Here is a 20,655-nt window from a genome sequence, read left to right on the forward strand (position 1 = left end):
CACACACATACATAGATATACAACTGTACACAGGATTTAATCATAAGATTTGAAAAGAGTGATAACCCTACTCCTCAGCCCTCAATCCAATGTAATCCTACAGTTTGTTTTGCATTCTATATTTTTATAGTACTTCCAGAAAGTAAAACAAATGGGGCGATCATCAAAAGTGTCACACTTTCAAATTTAAATTTCATGAAGAGAACACCTGTTATCAATACAGATAAAATGGTATTTGAGTATCGATTCTGTGATATTTCTAAATGTAATTTGACTTTTTGCAATGAAAAGTTTAGAAGGAACAAGAAATGCAAAAATATAGATATATACTATAAATGTATATTATGTATAACAATTGTCAGATTATTACTGCAAATAAAGCACACGTGGGATATTTGAACTGATGTAGCAGTTTGACATCAATTTAGTTTGTTCATTTTAACTAGATTATTTTCCTTTTACTCAATTTTCCCTTTGCATACAACAATTAAAATAATTGAGTCATCCATGTTTCAGAGTGTAACAGGTCTCCAATTTTCTATCAGTAAAGTGATCTCGATCGCAAGTTGCCTTTAGAGTTGTTGGACAGATAACATTTTTTAAAAAAATTCTAGGGTGTTTTGAACTACTTGAGCCGCCAGAGAGCGGTGACAGCAACATCAAACTCCACAGAATCAGACGCTATGCAGAGCGTACTTTTTCCAGTTTTTTTTAAACCAATATAGAAAGTAAAACAAACTTTGCCCCGTATTAATCTCGAAAGCATTGCAAATTATACGGCAGATAAGGAAACTCATTTGCACCACTTCATTCCAGGTTTGTGCAATTGTCCTAAAAACATGCACGTACACACACTTTCTTTAACAGTTCCATTTTAGAAGACGCAATTGATGCCCATCGTTTACTTGGGACAAAACAGACAAATAAGATTGAAAGCTACACTTTTTTTTTTTTCTAAAATATTGTTATAGAATATGTTTCCAGTGGGTTTACCTGCAATTCATGGTATACTGTATTGACGTAAAAGGATAAACAATATTTATTGTCGCCCACGCAAACCCACTCATCAAAAGCTGTTGACAAATGTTAATAAACTACTAGAAAAAAGAACGTACCTGGCACCACATTTTCAATGACAACAGCGTAGCCCGAAAACTTTGCTCCAAGTTCGACCATACTTTGGCGAGCATGTCGGACAAAAGGAAGCCTAGAGCCCTTGTTGCAATCAAGTGACTTTCTGCCCTCGTCAAATCCGCCAGTTTGAAATCACTACCCCGAATCAACAGAGTTTTGTACAATACAGTGAAATAAAAGGAACATTTTTTTAAATTCAACGCAGTTTTGCAGTACTCACACATTCGGACTTAACTAAATACGTCAAAGAAATGTTTGCAGAATTGCCACTAGGGAGCGCTGGAAGTTAAAAAGCGTCAGACAAAGAGGAAGTCGAACCAAACGTGCTGGAAATGTCAAAATAATAACCGGTAATTTCAAAGTAAAAATATATAATTAAGTTAGCAATAGGCGTCAAATCTGTGAAAGTAACATAGGTACAATGAAATGGACATTTATTTGACTGTGATTGTATGGTTGAAGTATAGAAGTCCAACACAGAACTCCCAAAGATGATTTTCTTGATCATTTTCCTAAAATACTTTTCCTCATTTGAGTAAAAGCATATAGGCCTACATTTTCTGTCTTTGAGTACACATATCTAACAAAAAGCTGTCCCAAAATAACAAACACAGTTTATTATCCACTCACTGCCTAACTTCACTAGGTGTTGCTTTGCAGACACCCGTGATCTATGTCGCTGTGTGGAGCACTTAAATAATGTCTCTTCTGGGATAACAAGACAGTCTCCAGTCCTGTTATAGGCTTTGTTTTTACTAAGCACAAGCTTGATTCAAACTGACTTAAGAACTCCCACTTTTGCTTAATCTCTGTCAATCTCCATTTGCGTGTTCCAGTTTCCCATCCATACAGTATTGTCCATTAAATTCTGTCATAATCAGGTGTTCCATTTCAACATAACTCACTTTCCTGTATGCATATTATTTTCTTTTTTTAATGGCAGTGTAAAACTTAATCCCGATTTAAAAGAGCATTTGTGTGCAACGGAATGTCGAGAGGCCATAAGGATTCCGAGGAATTCTGATTGGTCACACTATTGTGGCGCTCAATCTCCCATCACGATTCATGCTGGGAAGTGTCACGGCACTTATCTAATGTACCCCACACCCTAACACCACTCCACACGCTTCCTGACCTGAAACCGAGGGTGTGAGAGAGAAGGCTAACAGAGAGGCTATTCTTCTTGAGCAAGAGAATGTGTAAATGGGGGAGGGGTCCACGCCTGGTCATGATATCACAATCTAATCTGCTCACTTGGCTCCCTTAGTAGCGCTTCTATGGCCGCCATGATGGGTCTTGTGTTGCCTCACTCTTAGTATAGCCGTAAATTATGTACAAAATTGTTAATCCTTCTCATGAAAGAAAATTAATATGAACGATAACATATGGAATATTGATATCTACTATGGTGATATCAAATGAATATTTATCAGGGTGAAAGATAGCGACCAATAATGGTTTCTTAATTATTATTACAGCTACATTTCTTTTTTTCTTCTTCTTCTTCTTCTTCTAGCTGAAGGGTACCAAAACAGATGACCCACAACTATGCACAAGCAAGTAAATCAGTTTGTGTCCGTTTAACAGGGTTTATGTACTTACAGCTTGGGAGAAGGACCAGGACCTTATGTTTGGTTGATTATATCTGAAAGAGTAATGAGAAAAATTAAAAGTTGACAGGGCAGCAGAAAACATGTAAACTATACAGTTAGTTAGTAGGATGTTTAGTTAGTAGTTTTATCTACATATATACATTATATATTCTGTATATGCATTTCACACAAGCATGTAAAGATTGTGACTATCTTCATAACCACACAATTTATTGCATGCTGGCTCAAACTGATTCTGACGAGAGATTCCATGGAAAACGTTTAATGGCTGGAATGTGGTGGGTTGGTGCCAGTGGTTTTGATAATGCATTTGGCAAAAATGCCACAGCAACATGAGTTCCCAAAGCTGAAAATACTCAGTGCACCCCAGACAGGCGTCACCCTGCAATTTAGGGCAACAAAAATGCGATCTTATTTCCCTGCATTTCAGCTTCTTATCCTTTCTTCCTTTCCCTGTCAAGGTTATTCTAGTTAATGAAAACACAAAAAGTAAAAAAAAAGAATAAAATGAATTTTCATTAATGAACACAAATTAAATTTAGTCATTTTAATGCAAGTGATAACTAACTAAATTCCATATTCATAAAATGACTTGCAAATAATTCAAATAAATAAAATAATAAAAACTGAAGATGTCATTTTTTTAGGTTTGTGATAAAAGTTTTTATTTTAGTGTTACAATTGCAGACGGTTTAGGAATGGGAAATTACTTAATTAACAATTCTTAGCATGACTCTTTTTTATATATTTATTCATCGCGGAATCTTCTTGCACGTTTACCAAACGCTACCAACTTCTTACGGCTAAAAGGTTACCATTGAGGCTAATAGGCTATTAATTTGCTGAAAAGTTTATATTCATTAAACTGCAAATAAACTAAACATATTGACAACTGCCAGCTGCATTGACCACGCATGAAAATGTTATCCTAAAGGTCATTGATGGGGTTGAGCGAAGGGCTTTTGACTTCCATAAAAATAACATCTAAGAAAGCCTCTCTGGAAATTGCTTTGTGCCTTGAAGAGAGTAAACAGGCTTCCCCAAATAGTTGTCTAAATTTTTTTCTATGCATGTCAAGCCAATTGATCAATTAATTAAGATGTATGTGTGCTTCGTGTCCTTCGTGGAGCTAATCCAAGTAGATACTTTGACAGGTGACATCAGAATGAAAACAATGCAGCATCACATTAAATGTGTTGTCATGTGGAAAACGCATTTGTTTTCGTACATTTCCATACTAAAATGATGATGACAGCAGATTAATTCCTGCGTCAATCAAATTCTCTAGGTTTAACCAAGGCCTTGTACTGTATTCCAAAATAACACCCCACCTCCACAATAATGAGTCAACTGATTAGCGTTGCATCCGTTTATTTATTGTAAATACAAAAGATGTGATATGATTGAGCGGGCGAAGAATTGGCTGCGATGTTTTTGCTACCAAGAATAGCAGCGTGTAGGTGGTTGGGTGACTTGAGTCATCGATCGCAGCGTTAATGTGGAGAGTCGCGCTTCATCGGGCTATGCAACCGAAAGCACAGGAGACACTGGTGTCACGGATGACGAAATATAGAGGAAAGAGCAAGCCTCAGATGTCATCAGCTGTCACAGAAGGATGCTGTGCTTCCAAGACTCTCTGAAGATGAAAAATTGGTACTGTTCCACACAACTATGTGCAATGAGACACTTTTCTTCTGTTGAATATTAATACATTAATGATTGGAATGAACATCTCTTAAATGCTAATTGCGCCACATGCGAATATTTTTCAATAACAAATATTTGTCAACTCATGGGAACAGCTCAGGGAAGTTCCTTTTGCTATTTGTATCTGTGCTACCGTGCACAAGGGAAAACATGCTTGGGGGGGTTTGCGTAGAAAAAATCTGATCCTTTGAAAACCTTTGGGACCAGAACAGAGATGGTCATTTAGACTGACCAAGGAGGGAAAAAAAAAAAAATTCTACAGCCTCGCCAATAAATAATTTAGGAAACCAGAACTGGACTGGATAATCTGTAACACAGGGAGGAATATCGGTGCGCTGTGCTGCTTTATGGGCTGACTTTCCAGTCCGTGAAGAAAATATCTAGAGCCTGCACGTCTGCTTTGAAATCAGCAAACAAAATACAATTCTTAGATTATCGAGATAAATAAAAATAATAAATAATAATAAATATTAAACGATTGATTGAGATTGGGTTGAAAATCACTTCAATTGAGGAGGTTAGCAAATAGGAACTTACTTGTCGTTCTTTGTCCTAAAAAAGGCTTCCATTTTTGAGTTCCATAACCACCACTGGAAATGGGACCGATATTTGCAAAATAGTGCCCAAAAGCGATTTAAAGAACATCCTTTTGTTTCCATGCATCCAAAAGTTCACAATCCCTCATGTAAAATACAAATTCAATTAATTTGTGGTCATTTTTAGATTTTTCATCGACTCCCAGCCCATTTCCCGTGGGGAACATAAAATGATTGTTCATCAATGTTTTTTGAAGTTTACTAATCATTATAATTATTGTTTCATTATATGTTTGTGATTGCATGTTTTTTATTCGTAAAGTGTGACATGATCATCGCAAGTACAATGCTTCTCTTTGGTCAAGATAGATCACGTCGTAATATCTGTCTCTCTGATAGGCCGAGCAGTTATTTCATAAAACGAAATACAATATTGTACAAAAACGAGCAAATTTTCAGTATGTGAAAAGCCAAGGTAGTAAGGTTATAGTCTTAGTTTTTTTTTTTAATAAATTTTGACTCCCACCCTTCACTGCCTCAACAAATGACACGACCCTAAGACTAAAAATGATTCCCACGCCGTTCCTACTTGAACAGTGGAAGCTCATGGACCAATTCTGTCATTTTAGTTAGATTTTTTCACGTTCCTAAATTTAAGGTGTTGATGTATAAATCACATTCATGAAACAACTTTGATTTCTTTAATCCCTTGACTTGATTTGCTGTAATTTAAAGACCCCTAATGATGCCACCCCTGATCTGACAGTATTGCCACCCTACAGCTATCAGCATGCAGTTAAAAGCAGCCCACCCACTGATTCTGCGGTTCGTTTTTAAACTGACTGACAGACTGCCGCCCAGTCTGATGAAAGGAAATGAGAGGCACCCGCCTCCTTTTTTTGCCATTTCGTTTACGAGCAGAAACCTGCATTAATGTGTTGAGTAAGTTGGCAAAGACACTCACCGGTTGAGGAAGTCCCTGCTAGAGTGCCAGTCGGGTCCCTGCGATACATAAAAAAAGTGCATGCTTTATGTTACATTTGAAAGGAATTCATCTTTAACGCTCACTCTAAATAAGTAGATGGAGTATTTTGGACGATGCATTCAAATAAAAAAATATGAATAATGTATTCATCTATGACTTGCAGATGTTTGTGATGTGCGCAGTCATACGGGTCAGTGGTTAGCAAACTTGATGGGTTAAAGGGAGTGCGGTTGGTATTTAGGCAGACCTCAGGCCTGCAGTAGGTGCAAATTATTGAAGATTGCAGAAAACTAGCATGAAAGCATGGGCAAAAGCTAGAGACGGCAGGATTAAGAGAAAATCAGAAAATCATGCAGCAAAACCCCACATCAAGATGAGAGATCATTTTGTTGAGAGAAAAATTGCAAAAGCTGCCAGGTGATGTAAACCTAGCCTCACCTTATAATGTTTAAAAGACAACATACTATGTGTAGAAATAAGAGCTCCTTATAATAGACCTGCTTTGAGCATATGGTCCACCAGCTGGAGGTTAAAAATTCAAAGGAGAAGGTGCATTCATAACCATTATCATCTGACACACACACATACGCACACGCACACACACGCACACGCACACACACGCGCACACACACACACACACACACACACACACACACATTGGGTACGTTGACATTAGCTATCCTGTTACGCCACATGCTTCAAAACACGAGCAGGGTTAATAAGGCAGAAGGCACTATCGTTTAGTGCTGCTTTCTTTCTCGTGTGGTGAGAAGGTCAATAATAGCTTTAGAGATCCGTAACAGATAATCAGAGATGGTTTTTTTTTTCTCACCAAGGAGTCAGATGAGCATAGAATAAAGTTCAGTTAAATTTGAAGCAGTAATACCACACTCAATGGTAAAATAAAGACAAAACGAAGTATGACTGAAACAAACTACTTTTTAATAAAATGCTATGCAAAACGTACAAAAAGGCATATCAAGCAATAACGGAATCTTCCTCTCAGTACATTACTTTTAAATAATACTGTCTGACCTCATCTGTAGTCTTTCCATAGCATGATCTAGCACATGGTAATTTTAACCTGTGTGGACAAAACAGTAACACTGTTTTAAAAAGGCCAGTGATTACAGTTATCCAGCTGCATGTACCTGTATACGTCCCTTGAGTTGGCTAACTACAGAGTAAACGGAAAGAGGATGGAAAAGATTGCACTCAGTAGTTGTGTGTGTAGCTTAAAGTCCCAACACAATTTGTTAATGACAGTAATGAATACATCTTTTGACCAACCGATGCAGCAATGTCCATTTAAGAGACAATCACAATGATTATTATAAGGATATGCATAGCTTACAAGAGGCAACCATCGGCAGAGAAGAATGATATACAGGAGCTAATCTATCACAAAAAATACATACATGCACAGTTGCATTGATAAAAATTGCTGTCTGAGGTCTTACTTTATTTGCTAAACTTACTTGTGTAAATAAAACAAAAAGAGAACATGACCAGAGTCATACCGGGCAGAAACATACCTAAATAAGTACATAGTGGTTGACGGATAGCAAAGTAACCTAACCTGAAAAAAAAAAAAAAAACGGATCATCTTGGGGTCAAGAAGAGACTTGATCGTAGTCGGGGTTAAAGGGGTGATTGTGTAATGTATTAAGTGCAGTACTCAGGGTTCGACATAAATGGTGGCTCGATGACATGACACTGATGTGTCACATCACTGCCTGCCCAAGTCAATGCAAATTTTGAAGCGTGATAGGGAACGTCTGTGTAAATGGGTTTGGAAGGTTGCCCCTTATGTGTGTATTGCACAAGGACCGCATGTCACACTTTAAATAAGAATCTGTATGTTATTTGTGTCCAAACCGGGGTATGTCATCTTTTGAAATGTCAGAGGCAGAAATAAACAAATAATTTTCCTCATAAATAGCTGAAAACTATCCATCCTGCTCATCGAATGACAAATATTCTAAAATAGTTTTTTTTATTATTTATATACAGTCATGGTATAGTATTATGCCGCTAAATATAATCACTAAAACATAATGCATAAGGAATACAGATGGCCACTACTGCGTCTGACAGGGCCACCATAAATTAGCTCATCGGGCCACTACTTGGAAAAAGCTTAATATCAAACCCTGGTACTACAAAAGCAAGTTTGGTGGATGAGTAGTAGGTTGTAGTAGTAGGCAATGTCATAGAAAGAGTTTGGCAAGAGAGTGCAAGAAAGCCACAAGCTGCTGCCAAAAAACAGCCGGACTTTATTTAAAAAAAAAATAAAATAAAGGCATCAAGTTAGGAAACAGGAACAGGAAGCCCCAAACAAGAAGCAGCTCATCATTGAGTCAACAATTTAAGTCTCGTGATCCAACTGACCAGTAGCGAACGTTCAGCCGTTGTGCGCTTGGAGACGGCAGCTACAGCGGCTTTTTTGACGTCTTCCTGGTAGGGGATGGTGGCGCTGTTGTGGAGGTCGGAGTTTGAGTAGTAGCGGCTGCCACGGATGTGATCCACCCTGACTAGCCGATGCTCCACGCCGTGCATGTAGGTGGGCGGTGACGCTGACGCCACTTCCTCTGCTATGGTGGGGATCCTCTCATTGCTCAGGTATCTGTACAGGAGGTCCTCACCTTCACAAGGAAAAGTCACTTGAAATTTGATGTGTAAAATATTATAAAGTATATATATATATATATATATATATATATATATATATATATATATCAATCAGACGAAAGAGCTGTGGGTGTTAGACTGAAACCGACTTCAATGGTAAATTGGAATTCCGAAATTAGAATTTAGTTGATACCTTTCCTGTTTTGTGTCCATGGCTTAGCGAAGGGATCTATAATTGCAACAGAAGTATCCACAGGCATGGAGAGTGGCCGGGGTTTGCCTAAAAAAAAACAATTCAAAATTGATGTGTGATTATTTTATCTGTTAATGCAGTGTCCCCACTTTAAAGCGAGGCACACAAGTCAATTTTTTTTATGTATTTCATTACAAAAGAGTTGAATGGGTTTCACAGGGCAAGGAATACCTCCGAAAACCTTATCTGGGGAAAAGTAAGAAACATTGACAAGGGGCTGCAGGTGGGGAAAGCCATCTTTCCAGGTTCTGATGGCCAGATAAAAATGTCACAAAAAGTATGACAATTGAAATAACAAATCTAGGCATGTTTAAGAGAAGACAAAGTTGATGTAATGTAAAAAGCTCTAACTTTTCTAGAGTTCAAGTCACAAATCGATTTCCTAAATAATCAACTATTGTAATAATTGAGTAATTGTTTAAACATTAGTGAATGTCAACCACCCAAATCCTTCAAATTCAGCTTCTCAACAGGAGTTATTATGATTTCTGTAGTTCTTTGCAAAATATTTGATATTACTTTGGGTAAACAATGACTGAATCAGTCAATGAATTGGTTTCCAAACGGTTGGTGAATACGCGATCAAATCCATACTGTGTAGTATTGTTTGTTTTGTTGTTTTTATCAATAAATAATGCAAAATATTTAGTAAATAAACTTTAATTGATGTTTTCTGATTGTATGCATGTACATTACATATACGTAGCACTTACTATACTACTGTATTTTGGTACTAATTCTTAATATGTATGTACAATTTTGATGTTTTTACCTGGGGTTCTAAACGCATTAGCTATTTAATAAAGGTTTGGATTGCCCGTCATACGACGAATTCGCTTTACGAGCCAAACAGCAAAACAGATTAATGTCGTACACGGGGGCCCACTGTATTTGTAAATAATAAGTAATGGTTTTCTGACACATTTTGTGGAATTCGCTCATTATCTGTGGCAGCCCTGTAGATCTCGTCAAACACATGGTCGTCACACTAGTGAGTTGGAATAACTACTGTATTAATGGGATGTCATGGAAATGTATATGGTGAAAAGGTACACACCACGAGAAGGCTTGTGCTCCCTCATCCTGGGTTGGACCACATTGGCATCGATTGGACAGCCGCCAGTTAGTTTGTCACAATCTGGAACGGTGCAGCGTTTCCTACTCTCTTGGTCCAGAAAGGAGTTGGGCGACTCAGAGCCTTTTGGCCTTTTACTAAAGCTCGAGAAAGTGTCTGTTCTTCCCTCTCTGCAAGCACAAGTACAAAAAGTGCAGGACTATTTTTAACAGCACAACAAAAAAACATGAGTTGTATATGGCTAATCTATAAGACGTGACGTAAAGTCCCTCTATCGTTTAAATGAATGTGGAACATGTCATTTCCCTGGAGGAGGAAGATAAGAGTCATTGCATCAGGATTGTGGTGGGATTTGAGGGAGCAGAGTGTGTTGGGGGGTAAAAAAAAAGCAGAACGGAGTATTCTGAAGGAGGTGAATTTCAGGCCGCAGCAACTTATTAGAAACTTGCACCTTGTTGCATGTTTTTACACTTCAACTTCTTGAATCAATCAGCAATCAATATTCTAAACTACTTATTGTTTTTAGGATCACAGAGAAACTAGAGCTTATCAGCTTGCATTGGGTACGGAAAGGCGGGAATGACTGGAAGATCAGCCAATGACACAGGTACTGTCGAACTTAAAATAGGCAAGTTAAGATACTAACCTAACAAACAATAAGTGTTTCAACTGCGGGAGTAAACGGGAATGCAGAGAGAAAACCCCCCAAACAAAAAGGCCTTAAAAGGGACTCCTCTTTCACATCTTGGTATGAGGCAGAAGTATGTTTCTGGTATACACTGCATCAAACATACTGTATAACATACATAACATAATAATGCATGAATGAGAAGTTTCACCTTGGAGTGTACGGCATTTGAGGGGGTGGCGGGATGTAAAAATCAAGAATTGCTGGTTTCTCCTTTTTAGTTGATCCATTGGCTGAGCTGCAGGGGGACTGGGCTCGGATCAAACAGGAATTGTTCTAGAAAAGACAGCAAAATTAGTCAAACAAAATCCACCCTTCCCTTTTTAGACACACTAATTACGAATCAACAACGGTTGTTTTAAAATTATATTGACAAACCATTCAAGAAAACTACAGCTAAGTACAATATTGCAAATTCTAAATACAACAAGGACAATGCTTTGGTTATGTGGAGGATTTTTTCTCTGGCACTATTTAGCAGAATTGAAGCTGATATATTTCCCATCACGAAAGAATATAGTTTTCTGACCCGACCTCAATAATACACTTTATAGTGAGTGTTTGATGGTGCACAACGGAAGACGAGCTGAATGTATATGGAGTCAGTTAGTTGGATTAGAATGAATCCATATAATTAAAAAAATAATGCTCGCCCCACACAATTTAAAACATATGGGACAGCCTGTTCTGATCCAAGAAACAAAGCACTAAGATCTGCATCTAGAAGGGACTGCAAGGTTTGAAAAGATTTTCTGCTTTTGTACAATACTGCTCCTCAGGCTTCTCAGGCCTTGTGACAGTACTTTTTGCAAACCAATGTTCAACACAAAAATGTCTACTTTACTACCAAAACAATATGTATATTTTTTTTTAAATGGCTTGAGTAATCAATGTTGCCAACATTAGGTGGTGCTGTCCGATCTCCTGCCAATGCTCATTCCTGATTTTTTGTTTTGTTGATCAGAATGTTGCTACCTGCTATCACTGGCACTTTTATATTAGGAACATATTTGTAGATGTATATAAGCAAAAATAAATAGCACTTTCTTAGTATCACTTTACAAGTGCACTATAACCCGCATTTGATATTAACAATATATTTTTAGACTGTATTTTTAAGACATTAATAAATAGCACTCTCTAGTCAGTTCTTTGTTTGTGCCCACTTGATGCTTTATGCCCTGCACTTTATATTTGGAATGTATTTTTTTAAGACTGTCTCTCTATATGATGTGTATGTGATGGATGTTTTGTGTGCCTATGATTGAAATTAGCAACTCACTATATCTAGTGCAGCCATATTTTAACTGTGATCAATGTTACTACATGGTGTCTCTCCATTAAAAAAAAAAATAAAATCCACATGACCATTTGGAATGAAGACGCTGCATATAAACACCTAATTTGGAATGAATTCAAATGGAGTTTCTTTGGGATCTCAGGGGTCATTTGTTCCTTTTGCCATTCGGAACAAGCGTTACGTAAACAGTTCAATCAAAATAGGCAAAGTGCAAATGTAAACAGGGGACTAGATAGCTTCATTCAGAAAGATTTAAATCAGAATGACAAAAAAAAAGTGTCTAGATGTAAATCTGGCTACTGTCAATTACTGAGATAGACTTCATTCCTAGTGTGGGTGCCATATGTACATATAACAAAGCATTCATTAAAAGCCTAAAAACAGGACGCAAGACACATCTGTTGTTCTTGTAGGGATCAAAGATATGGTGAGATTGTCAATACCGATATCCCTGTATTGAAGGCTAAAACAAGATGCTGTGGGCATGTTGACAAAGGTCGCCTTTGTGACGCAGGCTTTTTTGCGAAACATGTTTATCTCATTCTGACTAAAACAATAGTCTACACAATCAGACAAAAACTGCAACTTGAATTTCAGTCACCCACTTTTACAGCTGCTTTGTTGTTATGTTAATTACTGAAGGAGACCCAGAAGCAAAAATGCCTGGAATGCACATACAGTACAAGTCAAAAGTTTGGAAACACCTTCTAACTGACACAGGCCTAAAAACTCACACTATCACCTCTTTGAAATGCACAAGTATGAACGAAAAGTCATTGCAGGTCATCAATCATCCTCCACATCATAACGCTGACAATGGAAATACCAAGTTGTGCAAGGCTGTCATTTGTGCAAAAGGTGCCAACTTTGAAGATTCTAAAAGCTACCAAATAATTTGGTTAGAAAAACATATTCTTTTGTGTTGTCATCTTACGGTGTTTCCAAACTTTTGACTGGTACAGTGACTTTGTGTTTGCATGATTTCCATGGATCACTAGAAGTTGTGTTGTTTTATTTTGATAGCAATATCCCAACCATTTGGTTCTAATTGCCCAGATACAATCGGAACAGACTCCTACACTACAGCGCGGCCACTTTATCTGGCACAGTGACTCACAAGACTATGGCATTTATGATGGAAAACAAAGGCAGAGAACACTTCAGAGAGCCTCACTGAGACATGTCTGGGCTTGCTGCTTTGGACTCTTGGCAGGAAAAAGCTTATAATTGATAGATAATAAGTAGACACGCGTAGGAGGAAGTGCACATGTACCTGAGGTACGGGAGGCTTCCAGCGCATGTTCTTGAGCGGGGCGGGGGTAAAACCCGTTGTTCCTGTGGGTCGCTTCTTTAAGAGGAGGAACACGCCTTTGGGATCCTCCCTCAGTTTGATTACCAAATTTTTCAGCTGCCAACCCACCTAGATTACAGGAATAGAACATATACTGTACTGTCTCATTAACATGTGCTCACAATATTATATCATGCTATACCAAATAAGCTAACATTAATGCGCGAACCTACAACAAACAATATGCCTACCACTGTCTGTTGATTGACCTGAATGACTTCATCACCAGCATGGATTTTCCTGGTCAGGTCAGCAGGGGACTGAAAAACAAAAAACAAACAGTTAATTTCTGCCTGCTTTTTTTCGCCTGCTAATCCTAGTATTATTCAGAACATTTGTTTTATTGACCATATAATGTTATTTGTACCTTTAATCAATCAAATTTCATTCAAACAAAAAAATAAGTGGAAAACACAACAAACACGACTGTGCTTGATGAGTCAGAAAGTGATTCACTATTGGGACCGGAGGGAAAATGATCCATACGTAACAGTGATACTGGTGCATTAGTCACTGGCTGAATGTGTCATTGTTGGGAAAGGTGGGAGTTTTGCGATGGCTGTTTGTGGACGTGCAAAACGTTTTCATAAGCATGAATCGTAAGAAACTCCCTAAGAGTTCAAAAGTCATACACGTTTTTGCTACTGGAGGAGGAAGCTCTAAAATGGAAATGGAGAGGAGGGTGAGAGAGAAGCACGGGTTGTTGTGTTAACACCTACATGTTCCGTGGTTCCAGTAATGACATGTAAGCCATCATATGTCGACTTAATATACATTCCCTAGGAAGGAAACACAAAAACATGTATTTTGTAGTGTGATAAATACTTTTAATATGGGAACTGACACAAGAGTAAGATGAAACATTCCTTACCAGTCCTTCCCCGGGTCTGATATTGGTCAGCTGGACTTCCTCCAAGCAGGCAGACTGGCTCATCAGGGGGTCGGAGGTGGCTCTCACAGTCTGATCACAGATGTTATTCAAAATCTTGGACTGGTGAAGGAACAAAAAACAAAATGCATCAAATGATTGAAAAGATCAATAATTGCCTCAATGTGCAGAGCCGCTGTATCTGTGAGAATGAGCATGTTGGACACTGTGATGCCCCGCTTTAGTGGATGCTGTTTTAAAGAGACAGGTGAATCAATTCCAACCCTGCTGTCATTTCTAATGGGCTGATTTACCAGGAAGCTGCCGTGAAAGCAGCTTTCGACTGTGAAAGCCTAAATGTTAAATCCATATTTAATCTGGGGACTAAATAGATCAATGTATCAGTGTATAAAGAGAATTTGCATTAATCCACTGCATATTGTTGAGTTTTTCCTCATTAGATGAGCTTTTCCACAGATGCCACTTGAAGGATTACATTAATAGAGCTAAGTATAAGGGAATTAGTTGAGCAAGGTACCTGGCCTATTATCTTCTTTTAGTCTTATTAAACTCAGCAATATTTTAGACTCTCTACTTGTGTGACAGAGTGATAGTGAGCTATAAGAAGCCACCAGATCCTGAACAATGTCTGTAAAAGGAAACATTCATTGATTTATGTCCTGGTTGGAAGAGGCTCCCTCACCACTGGCTTCACACCCATCGCTATCCATAAAGAATAACGAGACCTCAGACAAAACCATGCATTGTCTAAGTACAAGAGTTTTTATTCAAACAGACACTTTAAATTAAGTTTTGTCTTTCTGAAATCAAAGCAAGAAACGGACACAACATCCAGGATACTTACTACTTCTAGGATTTTTTCTTCCATTTCATACACACAACAGTCCTGTAAGAAAAAAAAAATGTCAGATTAGAATTCTGAGCACAGCAAAGTAACAAAAGATGCAGTCAGAACAGGAGTTGGTGAAAAACCCAATCAGCGTTCCAGGTATAGAATGGAGAGAAATAGAGAACAGCCAAAAAATAAACACCCTGTACATCAAAATTACACCCCTGCCTAAATTGACGGGAGCTATAATTACACAACTCCCTGAGTGGTTCAGTTTACTATTACTGGGACCTAAAGACCACTCTGACGCATGTGGGAACAATGTGGTGAATTAAATGATGCCAAGAAAATGTTCAACTAAACAGCACTCTTCACTGGAGGCCTTGTAGGTCACCACAGTAGCATGAAGGCCAAAGAACCATCATCGATATGAATGTCATTTTAGAGAGGTAACCCACTGATCAGTTCTGCTAAGTCAGCTTGGAGGTGACGGTGGCCCACCGGAATGCTTTGACTGCAGCTGGAGCGCACACAGCTGAGGCAACAGCTTCCCCTGACAACTGGTGTGTTAATCGTGGTGAAAAGGGGCTGTGTTAAGGACTGAGGTTCACCCTGCCAGTGTGGAAGAGGTGGTGGGGGAGGGCGGACTGCTTGTTTTCCAAACTGGCTCTGACAGGGAAGTGCTCCTACAAAGGAGGCCATCCATCAAAATACAGGTGAAATGCTTCAGTCAAAACTTGACAAAGAATTCAACTTAACCAGCCTTAGGCCTGAACTCATGCAAGATGAAAAGCAGAAAAGGGGTATGAACAGTTGAAATAACATGCACAATCGTGTACCCGAAAACAAAAGATGGTTTTGTTGCTTTTTTCACATCCGTTGTCTTCAAATACTTTATCTCCGATCATAAAGAAGTGTACATATGATTTTTTTTGCTGATTGTTGATGATTGTTGCCGTTTCATATACAGTATGTTGCTTCAAAAAGTTTACTTCAATGTGATATTTACTCTAAAGACAACTCAAAAAGAAAGTGTGTATACCCCAGCACATTAAATTACACATTTCCCTATCACGTAATTTTAAAAAGAGAACAAATAATGTAATCATGAACCCCAAACCAGGGGTGCCCAAGTCCGGTCCTCAAGAGCCCCTATGTGGTGTACTGGATAAGGGTTACATGGAAAACAGGTTGGATCACATCTCTCACCCTCCTCTTCATTTCTATTTTAGATCTTCCTTCTTCAGTTCCTACCCCAAATTGATCCTGTACATAGATGTGCCTAAATACAGTGCTGTGAAAAAGCTTGTGCCCCCTTTCTGACTTCATTGTTCACGATTCCACTGTAAGACAGACACTGGACAAAAATGGCATCCATGGCAAGATTCCCAGACGAGAACAGAAATTTGCTAAAAAAAAACCTGACGATCATCAACACTAAGGGAGAAACATTTTTTGAACTCATGAGTCAAAAATTTAACTTTTTTTGAAGGTGTGGCATAACATTTGAAAAAAAAACTAAACATGATGCCAACAATATGGTGGTGGTGGCAATGTGAAGGCTTGGGGCTGATTTGCTTCCTCAGGACCAGGACAGTTTGCTGCAATTGACAGAAAAATGTATTCTGCTGTTTACCAGAAGATCTTGAAGGACAACATTTGACCAGAAATGTGTGCACTAAAACTCAAGCACTCTTGGATCATGCAGCAGGACAATGATCCAAAGCACACTAGCAACTTCCTAGCGACCGCCTCAGAAAGGCTCAAAAAGAATAAAATTAAAGTTCTTGAGTGGCCAAGTCAAAGTGCGAATTTAGTTCAGTTGAGATGCTGTGGTGTGTCCCTAAAAAGGCATGCTAAAAACCCCTCCAATATGGCAGAGCTGAAACAATTCTGCAAAGAGGAGTGGTTGAAAATTCCTAAATAGTGGTGAGACAGACTCATCACCAAATATTGCAAATGTTTGATTTCAGTTATTGCTGCCAAAATGTGACGCGACTCATTATTAGGTTCTGGGGGCAATTACTTTCTCCTCATAGGGTCACAGTATGTACAGTATTTTGTTCCCCCCTTGATAAATAGCAACATCATTTCAAAACAGCTTTTTTATCTATTGTGTAACGTTACGGTTGTCTCAGTGTAAAATTAATATTGGTTTGATGAAAAGAATATACTCAAGCTTCCCCTTTAGACGGAAGCTGGATCATAACTAGTAGTAAATAAATGCAAAATGACAGTTCCCTGAACGTAGTGATCCCTCACATTTTGGACTTGACCCTCAAAGTCCAAGTGGATCATATGACTGTGTCTACAAGCTTTTGGGCCTTTGATCTGCCACCAGAGCAGATTTGTACGGTTGAGCAACGATGCGATACAGAACGATGGTACGAAGCGGGAACATGTTGGGACTTAAAATCTTAACTAAAAAAAAAAAAAAAAACATCTGACTTCAACACTTAAGTTATATTGTGTGAATTTGATATTTCAAAGTACACTCTGATTCAACCATTCAGATGACTGAAGCTTGATCAAAGGCTTATTATTTTTACGGCCTAATTTAGAACAGGTCACCCAAGGTGGGCTCTTAATAGTTGTATGACTGAGTCTGGGTGCATGTAAACATAGGGTTCAGTCAAACAGAAGATGTGAATAGCAAATGAAATGAAAAATGCCTTAATTCTTGGCCTAAATCTGTACAGTAACTCGTAGTTGTTTAAAAAATGGTTTCTCTGCGCAGCCTCAGATTATGTGTCAATGAAATCAAAGTTCTCCTTGCTTTTATCACAAATGAAGAGCTTATTCTACAAGAGTGGCCCTAATAAGTGGCCCCAAGCCTCATCCAACTCTGCCAAATTCTGGTCCCTAAACTGTAAAGGCCTTTTCACACCGCACTTGGCACAGTGCGGAGCGCTTTCGTTCGACAAACCCATTCATTGTTCCATGGAGGCTGGCAGTGCACGAGGTGATGTGTGAGTGTGTGTGTGTTTTGGTTGGGTTAACAAGTAGTTGCCAGTACTTGTTTCCACGCCAACTTTACACAGACAACCTGCGACTGGGTAATTCAGAGTTCACACTTTCACTTTCATTTTTTGAGGAGTAAGGACTGTGTTGACATTTTGCAAGCTGTAGGAATTAATATTCTACAGAATTTAAGGGTTCCAAGTTTGCTTCTAAAAAATATTTCAAGAACGAAAATCGACATAGGATTTCCAGTTTGAAGTGGTATGAGCAGGAATATTCTGAAGAGACTCTGTAAAATCCTGAAGTTAAAGACATTTAGAATAAATGAAATGACTGTTTTTTTCACCAAAAAGTACTAATCTGAGTATTATATAGGGCAATTTCAGAAATAAAATAAAAGATAGAAATGACAGGTCCAATTCAGCGTAACCTCCTTAGTTCTATTCAACTATTTAGAATTAATGTCCTTAGGGAAATGTTTTGTTATAATTTGTACTGCTTTTGTATTGAATGAACATGAACTCTTGAACTGAATTGAAAATTACAGTATTTTTTTGTGTGACCTGAACGACATCAATAAATGAACATTTGACACAAATACATTGTGTGGCCCCTTAAGATTTGTTTTTGAGTTTCTGTCTACACCATAATCTCTGTGATTTACATGGCAGTGTGGGAATTGTACACCCCCACTTCTACTAGATAACCATGACGAGGCAACCACAGTAAATCAGCAGAGGCGCTGAAATCCCCAACGCAGGCAAGGAAATGTGCACCCTGGGAAAGGAATTCGTTTTGATGCCATAAGCCTCGGAAATGGACACCTGAGGTCTCAGTGGCCACTTTCAACTACACCTTGGAGGTCAGCTGCTAAAGACCATCAAACACTCCATTTATTCTTTGAAAACTTAAAATTAACTACCTAAGTCAGCCAACTACTCTATTGACTGCATTGACTACAGAGTGTGAGAAACTGTACTTATAGTAATAACATATGACAAGAATTGAATCCAACACACTACTTCCATATTCATACAGAGTGTCTGGGCTCCCGATGTTAAAAAAATGTTTAAAAAAAAATAAAAATCTAAGCATTTCTCCAAACACAAAGCGTGGTCATCCTTTATGTTAGCGAGTGGAAAGACACCCCCACCCCCCCCCCCCAAAAAAAAAAAAAAAATCCATGTTTGCAATTATCTGTTCAGACTGAGGACTGCGGGCTTCTGTCCTGCCTGCCAGACCACATTTCCCATAACACTCCTCTCCATTCACTTGATCCTGCATGTCTGTGCCCTTGGGCTGGTATGTGCTCAATGTTTTGTTGTTATTGTGCGTACGTCGGTTTCTCAGCGGCGGGTTATACATATGCTGTTTTACTAACTAGAATACAAACCTGTTGAACTGTGGTAGTGAGCTCCAGGCAAAGTTGAATGATCTTGTTCTTGGTGGCTGTGAAGTCACTGATCCCTGTGAGAGGTGTCCTGTCCACAGGCAAATAAGTGGGGGATCATTACAAATTACTCATAAACTGCAATGAATTACCACAGTTTGATGAACATACTTAACCCTGTGTAAAATGATCAATTCAAGAAGATAACCTTTTTATAAATGATTTAAATGAGCATGACGCTTATTTCAAAATCTGATAAGTCAGAATCTGCGCTGCATTAATGCCCTGCAACAACACTTTTAATGCATTTGCAAATGCATGATCTGTGCAACACACAAGGCCAACACAATCTGTGCAGGTCACAGGAGTTAGCAATATCCCCATTTTATTTTGACTTTGTGCTTGCTTTTATTAAAAAAATTGGGCCTGTGGCTAGTTTATCCACCATCAATTATGAAACTTGACATCCAAATAAATTTTTAATTTATTATCTGGGGTATCACATTTGGCACATTACATATAGCTTTAAAGCCTCTACTACACTGTTTGAAACACTTCGTCAAGGTCAAAAGGTAAGCAGAGCCTCCTTGAGATTTGTTGGATGAAAAGATTAGCATTAGCTTCTGATAAGAGGCACAACTTTGAGTAGGTCTATGTACTTAGTATGTGGGGCATTTAAATTGATGTGTGCCCAGCATGCACCGCATGCATGGATCTGCGCATGAAGCGTCTTAAATGTTGAGTATAAAGTGCTTCCTCCACACTTTTAATGCATTGCCAGGCACTTGCGTTTTTACACACTCTTTTACTTGTGCAAGTAAAAGCAGTTTGCCTCATTGAACCTCCTCACTCTGCCCCGGTTGTCTTGGCAACGAAAGCCGTAGTTGGTTTGTCCCTTGTAGAGTGAATGGAGTGAGCCTTTGCAAATTTTCATGAGGCATGATTGCCGCCCTCAAAACAATCTTGCGTTTCAGAGGCCTAAATAATGCAGGTGTTAATTGTATTGTAACTTGATCCTTTGCTGTGTCCTATAATATTCTGTTTTGCAATATACTCCAACGGTATTTGTACGGTGTTGACGTGTGTTAAAGCGCTAACCTGTCAAGCCAAGCCAGGAGACTCTTTGCAGCACCAATGAGCTCCACCACACATGTGAGAAAATCATTTGGTGGCTTGCGTGATGCAGTGCCATCATACACCGGGCTCTTCCTGCGATCTGATATGGCCATGTGGAGACTGTGGGTGGCTGCTCTCATTCTCACCACCAGGTTCTTCAAATTGTCTGTCTCCACACCGTAGTTCTAAAAACAATC

General features: G+C 38.6%; 1 protein-coding gene across 2 annotated transcripts in view; it reads right to left on the reverse strand.

The window, feature by feature from the left end:
* The window catches only part of LOC148413069 (connector enhancer of kinase suppressor of ras 3-like), a 46,041-nt gene that overhangs the window by 7,070 nt on the left and 18,316 nt on the right, over nt 1-20,655 (reverse strand). The window contains exons 3-15 of one of the 2 annotated variants that reach the window (XM_088432609.1): nt 20,441-20,643; nt 19,346-19,433; nt 15,007-15,048; nt 14,145-14,264; nt 13,993-14,052; nt 13,465-13,533; nt 13,196-13,342; nt 10,774-10,898; nt 9,917-10,104; nt 8,800-8,886; nt 8,367-8,620; nt 5,955-5,992; nt 2,737-2,779 (exon numbers count right to left, since the gene is read on the reverse strand). In XM_088432609.1, the coding sequence (XP_088288735.1) occupies nt 2,737-2,779; nt 5,955-5,992; nt 8,367-8,620; nt 8,800-8,886; nt 9,917-10,104; nt 10,774-10,898; nt 13,196-13,342; nt 13,465-13,533; nt 13,993-14,052; nt 14,145-14,264; nt 15,007-15,048; nt 19,346-19,433; nt 20,441-20,643 (1,464 nt within the window). Of the gene's footprint in view, nt 1-1,115; nt 1,363-2,736; nt 2,780-5,954; nt 5,993-8,366; nt 8,621-8,799; nt 8,887-9,916; nt 10,105-10,773; nt 10,899-13,195; nt 13,343-13,464; nt 13,534-13,992; nt 14,053-14,144; nt 14,265-15,006; nt 15,049-19,345; nt 19,434-20,440; nt 20,644-20,655 lie in introns of those variants that run through there. The other variant, XM_088432610.1, reaches the window with a different exon arrangement.

This window comes from Hippichthys cyanospilos, chromosome 14, assembly GCF_059441005.1.
Source record: "Hippichthys cyanospilos isolate Australia breed blue-spotted pipefish chromosome 14, RoL_Hcya_1.0, whole genome shotgun sequence".
In the NCBI taxonomy this organism is placed as follows: Eukaryota; Metazoa; Chordata; class Actinopteri; order Syngnathiformes; family Syngnathidae; genus Hippichthys; species Hippichthys cyanospilos.